Raw genomic sequence first — 13,308 nt, 5'->3', positions numbered from 1 at the left:
AAGAGTAATAGATTTATTCTGCTCCTAATGAGGCCCACTGTTTATGAAGGGCCTATTTTGAGCCAGGCAGCCCATCAGGGGCTTTCCATACAGTATTGCAAACCTCGTAAGTAATACTTCTCTTTTGTACAAGAGTGGCCAAAAGGATTAAGTAATTTGCCCAAATTCACATAGGCAAAAGCAATGTCAAACATTTTAATGGTTTTTATTACTGTTTGGGTTCATGTGTTGTAGGAAGCATCTTGGTATTGGGCATCTTCTGACTGTCCATGTTAGGAGGAGGTCTGAAGTGTGGAGAAGTTTTGAGACTGCTGGCACGCAGTCCTCCTCTGGTGCAAAGACTTCTGCATGAAGGAAATACAATCTAGTCTCGGCCCAAGATACCCACTCACACCAGGAGAGGACATCTCTTCATAGTTCAGGGCCAATAGGACTTCTGGCCATAAGAACAGTAAGAGTGGAAAAGGTTTGCACCGGGGACTTCAACTCAGTATAGGTTAAGTTTAACTTTCTAAGCTGAGTAGTGGGTATATGATGTTCATTGTATTATTTTGTACACTTTTGTGTTTATTAAATGCAGTATTATATATTTAGCCTTTCTTTTTTTTTTTTTTTTTTAAATTTTTATTTATTTATGATAGTCACAGAGAGAGAGAGGCAGAGACACAGGCAGAGGGAGAAGCAGGCTCCATGCACCGGGAGCCCGATGTGGGATTCGATCCCGGGTCTCCAGGATCGCACCCTGGGTCAAAGGCAGGTGCCAAACCGCTGCGCCACCCAGGGATCCCATATTTAGCCTTTCTAAGGACTTGGGCTGAATTAGCTATTTTCATTGGCTAGGAAAAGAAAGAGAGAGAGAGAGGGAAAAAGTCTGCAAACTAGAAAAACAGCTCTCCAGTTCTACCTGATAATGTCTTACTTCTAAGCTTCTGGCTAGTGTTCTGGCCAGAGGTCATGGTCACTCTGGAAAGAAAGAAGAGTGTGGCTGTATCTCCTCATTACTCCAAGTGTGGCAGGCAGGCTGACTTCCAGCAGCGGCACCCTCTAGGATCTTGTTAGAGATGCAGACTCTTCTTGGGCCCCAGCTCAGACCCCGCATTGTGGTGAGAACCATGGTGACTCCCACACAACCAAGGGGTGCCACAGTGCTAGAGGGGCCCCGGGCAGCAGCACTTGCCTCTCATCAGGACCATGCTGTCTGAGCCGAGAGTTCTGCTGGTGGCTCCTTCTCCCACGTCTTCTATTCTGCCAGTTGTTTTTATACATTTCTGCTCCTAAGAGAGAAAAAAAGAAAGTTCACATACAAATGTGTGTGTGTGCACATGCATGTGCTTTTCTGTTTGCTTCTTGATATTTCCTTCATGCTCAGAGCTAGGCAAGAGGATGGCCCAACTTGGGTTCTCACTAGAGCCACCACACCACACCTACAAAGGGCCGCTTCCAGGTGGAGACATCAAGGAAAGCCCATGCTTCTGTAGCCACTTCTCTTACCTCACCGTTGATACCTGGCCTGCCAATCTGCCGACCTCTGGTTCCTTGGGTCACTGTGTGAGGTGATGACAGATTCTCACAATTACATTAGATGGCAGTTGAGGCCGGCATGAGAACTCTTAGGTTATTCTTCTTTCTTTTCTTTACCAGATAACACCAGAGCATATAATTTTTCTTTCAGTCCACAGACATCCCTATTTATAGAGAATAGATGACAGTGAACACTTTCTCCTACACAATTCCAGTACTGGGCAGGGAAAACTGTGAACATAGTTAAATGAGGGCCAGTGTGTAGGATTTCTCAATGTGCTTTATAAAGGGTTTAGCTTCCTGAAGTATGCAAGCTGTTAAAGGGACAGATGTGCAAATGCATTTTTTAAAGTAAGGAATGAGATAAAAACACTTCTTACTGATAGTGCCACAATATTTCAAGTGGCTTTTTCAAATCTTATCTTGTATAGCCTGAATCTCTCTCTTAACCACCAGTTTCAACATTGGGAATCACATTAAGAGTTCTTAAAAAGACCAAACTGTGGTACACGGACTAGTTGCTGTGAGTTCCATGCTTTCTTAACACCTGATTCACATCCCCCCTCCCCAGCCCCAACTCACAGGAGACAGTGATGACATCTTACTGAATATACTTTTATTTATTTATTTAAACTCAGTATACTTTTAAACCACATTCAAATGCCATCACAAAATTAGAAGAACATTTCTAGGACTGAATGCAACCAAAGAATAGATTAGAAAACTATTTGCTTTTATTTTCCAACTTCTTCTGAATGGGGAATGCTTGTTGGCATCAGCACACCTAAGTCTGGACTCCTGGTCCAGTACTTACTTACCCAAACATTTTGTGAATTCTGTAACAAAGTCCTCAGTTTGCTTGCTTCAGACAGTCTGCCTCCCCTACTGGGCCATTCCACAACTTGGATTACTTTCAGCAGACGCTCTCCAGTCCTGTGCCAGAATTAATAACACTACTAAGCAAAGCATATAGCCATGCTGAGGTGGGGCCATCATAAATGTCTTATTTTCATTCTCTGCTGGGAAATTATGAATTAAACTACTTTAATTATTCCTAGTCTGAGTCACTCCCCACAACTCAGGGTGTTATCCCTGTCCCAAATTCCCTTTCCACTTTCTTCCAACCCTCCTTGTTAGCATAGCTCTCCACCTCATGTAGAAAAGAGGTGTTGCCAGGTATGAATATTACAACTTTACCCTTCCTCTTCCACAAGTATCTGCCTTTAATATTTCCAATGGTCTTTCCACTTGTCTTGGGGAAACAGGTGTCCTTGTGCCTTTTCCTGGCAAACCCATCCCACCTGGCTGTTGCTCTTATTCCTCCTCAGACTCAACAGACACCTGTTCCCGTATGCTTAACCAATTTCCCCTGTCCTTATATCTCAGCTTATGAACAGGCTTAGGTTTTTAATTTTTATGTGCTCCATCTCCAACCCAAAAGGAAGAAGATATCCTGAGCACATGGTCTATGTGCAGACATCCCATCTATTTCCCTGTCACTCCTCAACCCACTGCAGTCAGGCTACCTCCCTCACCCTTCTGGTAAAATGCTCTTGTGAGGCATTTAACTAATGATCCCCCTACCTGCCAAAGTTAGTGGTCTCTCTTTAAAACATGTGATGCCACAAAGCATCACTCTTCCTTTGGCTTCTGGGAACATTTCTCTTGGTTTTCCTTTTACTTGTCAAACTCATCCTTTTCAAAGGTTTCTCTTGGGTCACCTGTCCTGTATCTGTTTTCTACTGTCCTAGATCTTTTCACACTTATACCACCATCTCACCTGCCAATGCAGGTTCATCTCTAACCCCTAATACCCCTCCTGGGCATCAACTTGTACTGCCACTATCTACTTCTATGGTGACAGCAGACTCAGCAGGTTCAGAGCCCATGATTTCTCCCTAGTTCTCTGTCTGCTCTTTTACCTAACCATATTTCCCTTCTCTGTAAATATTACTGCTGCCCTCACCCCTGTCCTATAGTACAATAACTTTATTCATTTTCCTAAGCAATCCACTTTCATGGTTCCTAGACACCACACGCATGGGTCTCCCTGAGGATCAATTATCTTAATCTATATTTAAGAATAAAGTTGTATTTACTAACTAGTTAAGTTAGAAACTAAGAAGAACTATGCAGCAGAAGGGAAATAGGGCCAGTGTTAGAAAAAGAACCCTTATTGACAGATTATTAGCAACTCTATAAAAAAATAATTTCTCTAGATTCCACATTCTGTACATAGGATGCCAGTTTGCTTTCATTGTGAAGTAATGCAGGACTACAGTGAAGAACACATGTAATGGTAAGTCAAAGCAGATCAGGAGGCAGGAGCATGGCATGCCCACACCATTATCCTCCAAAGAGGAGTGGCAAAATCAAGGACATAATAAATAATGAAATAACTGGTGAGCGCTGATTTTGGAATATGTCTGAACCAGTAACTCATACAAGTGCAGGTTCAGGTACTGCAACACAAGGAAAGGCTGATGGCATTAACTGACTTAATAAGCAAGATCAAGCCAAAGTCATCTTAAAAGGTCATAATAAATAGAAGTTGACTGAACACAGAAAGGATTAGAGTGGGATGAACTGGTATCTTTTTGTACTTTTAAGAAGCCTATTTCAGGGGTGGGGAGTGTCTTCCCCGAATGCAGACATAGTTCACTCTCAGTACCCACTTTATGCATTATGCTTGCCCTTATCACTCTGTACTAAACTTTGTAGTCCCATCTCAGATTAACATAACATGAATTCTCTAAGCAAAGACCCTGCCTTGTTCCTTCTGTTCCTAGCACTCATGACCTACTTGTTCTCAGTAAATGTTCACTGAACTAAACAAAAAACAAAACAACCTCACAGCTACTTTAAAATTCCAGGTAGCCCCTTTTTGCTCTAGGCATTTTCATTTACAAAGTCAAACATGATTTAACTTTTTGGAAAATGACTAGGCAATACTTATCAAGTAACTTATAAATGTACAAGCCTTGTGTTGGAAATGGATCTTAAAAAATAATCCAAAAGACTATAAAAATTACAACTTCACAATCACTTTATGAGGCTAGTATTACCCTATTACCAAAACCGAAGACATCGCAAGAAAACTACTTATCAATATATCCATGACACAGACACACAAAATGCTAACAAACCAAATCCAGGAGCATATAAAAAGGATTATACATTATGAGCAAGCAGAATTTATCTCAGGAATATAAGATTGATTCAACTTAGGAAAATCAATCAACGTAATACAGCATATTAACAGAATACATGGAAGGGAAAACCCCACATGATTATTTCAATAGATACAGAAAGGGCATTGGGTAAAATCCAATGGCCTCTCATGATTAAAAGCTAGAAATAGAAGGTAACTTCCTCAACTTGATAAAGGGCATCTACAAAAAAACCCAAAGCTAACATCACACTTAATGGTCAAAGAGTGCAAGTTTCCTCCCCAAGATCAGGAACAAGTCAAGGATGTCTATTCTCACCACTTCCATTCAACACTATACTGGAAGTTCTAGTCAACGGCAATTAGTCAAGAAAAAGAAATAAAAGGCACTCAAACAGGAAAATAAAAAGTACTTCTATTTGTAGCTGGCATGATCTTATATAGAGAAAATCCTAAAAAATCAACAGCAAAACTATTAGAGAGGATACATGAGTTATACAAGGTTGCAGGATACAATCTGAAAGTGAAATGAAAGAAAACAATTCCATTTACAGTAACATCAAAAAACTATAAATTACTAAAAAACAAAACAAAACAAAAAAAAACTATAAATTACTTAGGAATACATATAATATGGTAAGTGGGTAACTTGTACATTGAAACTATAAAACACTATGAAAGAAATTAAAGAGGACCTAAGTAAATGGAAACATATCTATGTCATAAATTATAAAACTTAAAATGGCCTCCAAATTGATTTACAGACTTAATGGAATCCCTATCAAAATTCCAATTGCTGTTTTTGTAGAAATGGAGCAGCTGATCCTAAAATTCATATGGAAATGCAAGGGGTCCAAAACAGTTAAAAAAAAAAAAAAAGTCTTGAGAAAGCAAAATTGGAGGACTCACACTTTCCAATTTCAAAACTTAATACAAAGATACAGTAATCAAGATAATGTGGTAGCGGCATAAGGACAGAAACACAGATCACTGGAGTAGAACTGAGAGTCCAAAAATAAACCCACCACAGCTATGTTTTTTTTTTTTTTTTTTTTTTAATTTTAAGTGGGCTCCACACCCAATGTAGGACTTGAACTCACGTTCCAGAGATTAAGAGCTGCATGCTCTACTGATGGAAACAGCCAGGCACCCCCCTCAACTGATTTTTGAAAATGATGCCAAGACTATTCAGGAGGGGAAAGTAAAATATTTCAACTGCTAGGACAACTGGATATCCACCTGCAAAAGAATGAATTTGGATTCCTACTTCACATCATACATAAGAACTAATTCTAATGGATCTAATATCTAAAACTATAAAACTTAAAAAAAAAGATTTATTTATTTTAGGGAGAAAGAGAACGCATGCAAGATCAGAAGGGGGAGAGGGAGAAAATGCCAAGTAAACTCCATGCTGAGCTCAGAGCCCCACATGGGGCTCAATCCTACAACCCTGAGATCATGACCCAAGCTGAAACCAAGAACTGAATGCTTAACTGTGCCATCCAGATGCCCCTAAAAGCATAAAATTCTTAGAAGAAAACGAAGATATAAATCATCATGATCATAGATTAAGTAATGATTCCTTAGATAGAATGCCTGAAGCACAAGAAAAAAATAATATAAAATAGACCTCATCAAATTAAAAACTTGTGTACATCAAATGATCACTACTAAAAAAGGGGGAAAAAAAAGAGTAAAAAGCCAACTCACAAAATGGAGGAAAATTATTTTTATATTTTTTAAAGATTTACTTACTTATCTGAGAGCAAGAGCACGTGTTCAAATGGGGGGAAGGGGGTAGGGAAGGAGAGAATCTCAAGCCGACTCACTACTGAGCATAGAGCCCAACACAGGGCTAAGTCTCACTACCCCATGATCATACCTGAGCTTAAATCAAGTCAGGTGCTTAACTGACTGAGCTACCCAAGCACCCCAAGAAAATTATTTTTAAATTCTATATTTGATAAGGATCTAATATCCAGAATATATAAATAACAGGAAAAATAACCCAACTGAATAATAATAAAACAATTAAAGACATTTTTTCAGACATACAAATGGCCACTTAGAAAATGAAATGATGTTCAACATCATTAGTCACTAAGTAGATGCAAATCAAAACCACAGTAAGATACCACTTCATACCTACCAGGGTGGCTACAATCAAAAAAGCAGATAACAAGTATTGGTTGAGGATGTAGAGAAACCTCATACATTACTGGTGGAAGGCAAAATTCTGCAGCCAGTTTGGAAAAAAGTCTGGCAGTTGTTCCAAAGGTTCAACAGTTACATGACTTAGCAAAACCCAGCAGAAATGAAAACACAGAGCTATACAAAAATTTGGTACCATTCATAGCAGCACTATTCATAATTAATTGCCTCAAAGTAGAAACCTAAATTTCCATTGACTGGTGAATGGATAAACCAAATGTGCCACATCTGTACAACAGAGTTCAACCATGAAAAGAGTGAAGTACTGATGCTTGCTACAATGTGGACAAACCTTGAAAACATTATGCTAAATGAAAGTAGCCAGACACAAAGGGATGACACAAAAGGTCACATATTCTATGAATCAATGTACATGAAATCTCCAGAATAGGCAAGTTCAGATACAGAGAGACAGGGAGGAGAGAGGGGGAAGAAGAGGTGGTTTCCAGGGGGCTGAGAGTAGGGGAAGAGAAGGCAGAAAATGGGGAGTGACTAACTGGCACAAAGATCTCTGCACCCTCAAAGATTTTTTTTTTTGAAAGAAGCTTCTTGGGAGACTATTTTTCCGTTATGAGTAAGTCTGTTCCCCACTCATCCCAAGTTACATTGTTTTCACAGGCAACATGCCACCAGATTACAACAAGCTTTGGTACCAAAAGCAATAGTCACATATACAATACTTTAGTATGCCAGTTTTGTTTTAAAATCAGAATTAGGTTGAATGTGACTTTTATTTAAACTAAAATTTATGCCTGTGCATTCATAAAATACTGATATATTAGTTTCGTATTTCCTTTATTCTGTTTGATTACATACACACTGAAAGGTAAACATACAGATCAAATGATGAGATTTCATGTTTCAGTGAAAGTTTAAAAAAAAGAAAACTTGTCTTTTTACTTAAGACTGCAAGATAAAGAATTTTTTTTAATTTTTTTAAACAATTTATTTATGATAGTCACAGAGAGAGAGAGAGAGGCAGAGACATAGGCAGAGGGAGAAGCAGGCTCCATGCACCGAGGGCCCGACGTGGGATTCGATCCCAGGTCTCCAGGCTCGCGCCCTGGGCCAAAGGCAGGCCCTAAACCGCTGCGCCACCCAGGGATCCCAAGAATTTTTTTTTTTTAAGAGAGGGGGAGGTTGAGGGACAGAGGGACGAGAGAGAATTATTAAGCAGGCTCCATGCCCAGGACTGAACCCAAATGCAGGGCCCAAACTCACAAGTGTGAGATCATGACCTGAGCCAAAATGGAGAGTTGGATGTTTCAGTGACTGAGACACCCAGGCACCCCATGAAATAGAATTTTTAAATCAGAACAACTAGGTAGGATCCTTTTCTGGAGTTGACCTAAAAGAAACTAACTGAATTGGTAGATTTTTTTTTTTTTTTTTTGGCTTCTGTTATCTACTTATTGTAGCACTCCCAACCAGGAGCAGTGCAATAATATGAAACACTTTGAAATCCATAATCTTTAAAAAAAAAAAGGGGGGGGGGCAGATTATACAAAAAGACCACATATCACAAAGAGGTTAAAATGACTAGGTATATATATTTTTTAAAACTTTCATTTACATCAGCAGAAACTTCCTTAAATTTTCTTCCCCTATTTTCAGTAGTATTTCATTTTGAGGTTTAACATAGCAAGCCAGTATAAAGTTTTACAATTCAGTACAGCAGATCTCTTGACCCACAGTTTCACTTTCCCTGGGTTCAGTTATCCTCCATCAGATCCAGAAGCAGATGATTCTCCTCCGGATGTACCCTCAGATCATCAGGAGATCAGTAACAGCCTAATGCTGTGTCACAACATCTACATGTCGTCTCATCACGTAGGCATTTTATCATCTCACATCATCACAGAAGGGTGAGTACAATACACGAAGGTATTTTGAGACAGACCACGTTCACATACCTTGTATCACAGTATATTGTTGTAATTGTTCTATTTTATTACCAGTTATTGTTGTTCATCTCTTATTGTGCCTAATTTATAAATTAAACTTTATCACAGGTATGTCTTATAGGAGAAAACATAAGTTTTTTACTATCCATGGTTTTAGGCATCCACTGGGGGCTTTGGAATGTGTCCCCTGGATAAGGGGTACTACTGTAATCCTGGATTCTGAGTCATTTTAAAATGAAAATGGAAAGGAGTATATGAAAATTTAGTTTTCTTCTGTAACATTTCAATCAACTGCTTGTTGTTTCTTTCTTAGTCAACAGATGGATACCTGTCCTGTTCCAGAAACACATTTAGCTGACAGCGATCTCTGAAAACTCTGAATCTAAATTTGTTCTTGTCAGAAACCAGAAAAACAGGACTGCCTAACTCAAGCTCTAAATGAAACTTATTGTTCTTATTTCTTATCATAGTTTTTTGAGACACTGATAAAGAGGTTTTGCAATGACCAGAACATTTTAACTGCTTGGCCAGAAAAGCCCCAAAAGCAACAGAATGCCTAGAAAACCACATCCCACACATCACCTCCCCGCCCACCATCATATGACGCACACATTATAACCCCCCCCACCTGTGATCACATGTTCTGTTTGTTCACACGTACCTCTCTGTACATCTCCCTATAAAACTCTAGGTGTCCATCTTTCGGGCTTAGAGGTCAGTCAAGACTTGAGCCTGCCACCTCCTCAGGCTGCTGGCACTTAAGTTTTTCTTTTCCAAAGAAAGATCTCTTGAGAGAAGTTTATCCAAGTTTGTTCAGCAAGAGTATTGGCAAATCTAGGTAGGAGCTATGCTTTTGATTTGTCCAGCCCTCTCGGTATTCCTGGGGACAGAGCACTTGGCCTCACGGGGCACCAAAGCTTTCCTGTTGGTTTCTGGAGTTACTGGCTGAGATGGATTGTTGGGTAACACTCTTAACGTTATCTACATGTGGTGGATAATCTAGTGGATACCCAGAGCTTCTGAAAGACCTATAAATCTTCCTCACCAACCTTTGGCACATCTTGGTAGGCAGCTGTGTATACCTCTAATGCTTTGCCATGAAACAGAATTTCAATAGTGATAAAATGGAAATACAGTGTTGGTATCCTTTATTTTTTGCTCAGAACTGCCAATAGCTTTCTCCAGATGAAAGCTGTTTGGATAGCATCCACTGTAGCTGCCTCTTTTTTATTTATTTTTTTAAGATTTTATTTATTTATTCATGAGAGACAGAGAGAGAGGCAGGCAGAGACATAGGCAGAGGGAGAAGCAGGCTCCATGCAGGGAGCACGATGTGGGACTCGATCTCAGGACCGTGGGATTATGCCCTGAGCCGAAGGCAGATGCTCAACCGCTGAGCCATCCAGGCATCCCTGTGGCTGCCTGTTTAACTGGGTTCCATCCACATGCCCATAAGATGGGTTTGCAGACTTGTCCATTCCTTGCCATTATGGTTGTTGTGAAGTCATCCCATTTCATTTTTACCTTGGTTTTAAGAACTTTCAAAGGTTCACCTCCTTCGGCTCCAAGTATGAACCTCTGCCTTTTTGATAATCCTGAAGTTTGGCAAATTTTGGAGTTTTTCAGGTCCTGCTTCAAATCAAGGATCTCCCTGGGGGGCTCAGCGGTTTAGCGCCTGCCTTTAGCCCAGGGCAGGATCCTGGAGTCCCGGGTTCGAGTCCCACATCAGGTTCCCTGCACAGAGCCTGCTTTTCCCTCTGCCTGTGTCTCTGCCTCGCGCTCCCTCTGTGTCTCTCGTGAATTAAAAAAAAAGGGGGGGCGGGCAGCCCCAGTAGCTCAGCGGTTTAGTGCCACCTTCGGCCCAGGGTATGATCCTGGAGAGCTGGGATTGAGTCCCATGTCAGGATCACTGCGTGGAGCCTGCTTCTCCCTCTGCCTGTGTCTCTGCCTCTCTCTCTCTCTCTCTGTGTCTCTCATGAATAAATAAAATCTTAAAAAAAAGAAAAAAGAAAGCCAATTTCAAAAGAAAACAAAACAAAACAAAACACAAATCTAGGATCTCTCTAGTGGCCCAGTTATGGGATCTCCCTAGGAAGGTGGTTTTGCCTTGCAGTGGGACAGTTCTCCCACTGCAACCTCCAAGATTTGGTAGAGCTCTCCCAGAAGCTTGTGGTTGGAACATCCCAGTTTCTTGGATAACTGGCCCTGCCCCTTTCCCAAGATGCCTACCTTGCTACCTCATGCCTCAGGGTTGTGGGGCAGCCTGGGGGTGGGGGTGGGGTGTCTGCTTAGCAAGGGTGCTGGGAGCCCGCAGGCCTCTGGCTTTCCTTGCTTCAGCCCAGGGCTGAAATTCAGGGTGGGAAGAGGCTCCATCTCTTCTACTTAAGACCTCAGGTTGGGAGCCCTGGCAGCTGGGCCTCAACATTTGGCCTGGAGCCCAACAACGTTCCTCTGAATTGCATGGGCCACAGGGTTTTTCTTCTGGGGTGATAAACATGTTCTGGAAGAAGATCGTGGTGAGAGTCACACAACTTTGTGAATATCCTACAAAACCTACCGAACTGTATCCTTTAAAACGGTGGATTTTACGGTGTGTGAATTATATCTCACAAACAAAAAAGATTTACTAACTATAATATTTAAAAGTGAGAAACAGGACAGCCTGGATGGCTCAGCAGTTTAGCACCGCCTTCAGCTCAGGGCGTGACCCTGGAGACCTGGTATCGAGTCCCGTGTCAGGCTCCCTGCATGGAGCCTGCTTCTCCCTCTGCCTGTGTCTCTGCCTCTCTTTCTCTCATGAATAAATAAAATCTTAAAAAAAATAAAAATAAAAGTGAGAAACATCCTAAAAAAAAAAAAAACACCCAACAGGGTAATTACGATGTCACAGACTCCTGGACTGTAATATGGAAAAGGCGAATGCTGAATAGCTTGTAAAGCCCAACACAAAATGGCCCCTACAAGGAGCTCGCCTTGCCCACCTTGAGTTTTTTTTTTTTTTTTTTTTAATAACTATTTTTTACAAATGAGGAAACTGAGGCTTCCAGGTCTAAGTATCTTACCCAGCAGGACACGAAGAGTGGTGGAAAAGAAATTCCGCCCCTGCCGGTCAGGCCCCGGGGCTGGGTTACCCGCAGAACGCCACCTCAACCGTAATTTCCATTGTTATTTAAAACAGAACTTCGCGGGTGTGTGTGTGTGTGTGTGTGTTTGGAAGTTTGTTTCCTCCAGGAAGTTTTCACAGATTTCTTTCCTCCCCGTTGTCCGAGTCTAGAGAGGGGGACCGCAGGCCACCCCCACGGCCTTGGGGGAAAGCGGCTGAGGGCGGCGGCGGGGGGTGACGAGGCCTCGGGGACCCCGAGAGCCCGAGTACGTAGAGGCGGCTTTCCCGCCGGCTCGCAGCTCGGCGTGCGGGTTCGCACCCGGGCTCCGGCACCGACCAGCGCGGCAGGGAGCGCGCACAAGCGAAACCTCACTAGGCCTCCTCCTGCGCCCGACGGAGGTACCCACCTCCCAGGCTGCAGGGGGGGCCCTGGCTGAGGCGCGCGAGGCACTTAGCCCGGCGCCGAGCTCTCGGTCCACGCTCAGGGAGCGGCAGCCGTTCTCACCGCCTCAACTTGCAGGGAAACGGCCGCCGAGGCTCCCCGGTCCCGACGCCGGCAGGTGCCGGGTGCCACGCTCGGCAACGGGGCTCAACAGGACGCCCCTCGGGGTGCCCCCCACCCCCGCGGTTACGGCCGCAGAACCCAACCGACGGGACGGGCGGGGCTCCCACGCCGCGGGGCCGGCCCAGCCCCCCACCCCCCCACGCTACGGTCAGGCCGGCGTCGCACGTGTTCCGCGGCTCCCCGCCCCTTTCTCGGGCCTTCCCTCACGGCCCAGCCCACCCCGCGCTCTGTGCGGGGAGCAGCGGCAGCCCCCGGGCCGACGCCAACGGCCGCCGCTGCCGGCACACACTGACTCACCAGACGGTCCTTTGCGGCTCTCCTCAGGCCCGGGGCCGGCCGGCGTACGGGATACGCGTGGACGGAGAACCCGGAAAGACCACGCTGTAGCGTCGGCCAGTTAGTTGCGTCCGTTTTTGTGTTGTCGCAGCGGATAGGACTAGGAGGCCGCCCCCTCCTTCTCATTGGACACGGCTTCTGGCTGTCTACGCCAATAGGGTGGGTCTTAGGGGGAGGGCGGGACTGGAGCCTCGGCTCCTCCCATGCCAGGCGAGGAGGCCGCGTGTGGGCGGGCGAGTCTGGGGCGGGGCCTGGCGCGGCGGGGGCGGGGCCTGGCGCGCTGGGGGCGGGGCCGGGCGGGGCCGGGCGGGCCGGGGGCGGAGTTCCGACCCCGGAAGCTCCGAGGAGGCGGTGTCTCTGAAGGAGTGGTACCCGACCCAGCAGCGGATACCTTCGCTTTCCGCAGCCAGTTGATCCCGCCGGGAGTCGTCCTCCTGCTGCTTTGAGCTACTATATTTAAAGCTGAGATTTCGAGGGGAGGAAAGATGTTACTGTG

At 43.8% G+C, this 13,308-nt stretch overlaps 1 protein-coding gene across 4 annotated transcripts in view; it reads right to left on the bottom strand.

Moving 5' to 3' along the window:
* The window catches only part of DCAF4 (DDB1 and CUL4 associated factor 4), a 30,288-nt gene extending 17,230 nt beyond the window's left edge, over positions 1 to 13,058 (bottom strand). For 2 of the 4 annotated variants that reach the window (XM_072761937.1, XM_026008535.2), the window contains exons 1-4: positions 12,774 to 12,908; positions 2,340 to 2,454; positions 1,492 to 1,685; positions 1,178 to 1,274 (exon numbers count right to left, since the gene is read on the bottom strand). In XM_072761937.1, the coding sequence (XP_072618038.1) occupies positions 1,178 to 1,266 (89 nt within the window). In that variant the 5' untranslated portion in view covers positions 1,267 to 1,274; positions 1,492 to 1,685; positions 2,340 to 2,454; positions 12,774 to 12,908. Of the gene's footprint in view, positions 1 to 1,177; positions 1,275 to 1,491; positions 1,686 to 2,339; positions 2,455 to 12,773 lie in introns of all 4 variants that reach the window. The other 2 variants (XM_026008534.2, XM_026008533.2) reach the window with 2 other exon arrangements.
* Between the last annotated feature and the right edge of the window lie 250 nt (positions 13,059 to 13,308).

This window comes from Vulpes vulpes, chromosome 6 (genome assembly GCF_048418805.1).
Source record: "Vulpes vulpes isolate BD-2025 chromosome 6, VulVul3, whole genome shotgun sequence".
Taxonomy (NCBI): Eukaryota; Metazoa; Chordata; class Mammalia; order Carnivora; family Canidae; genus Vulpes; species Vulpes vulpes.
The sequence above is the reverse complement of the archived record's forward strand: the minus strand, read 5'-3'. Positions and strand labels throughout refer to the sequence as shown.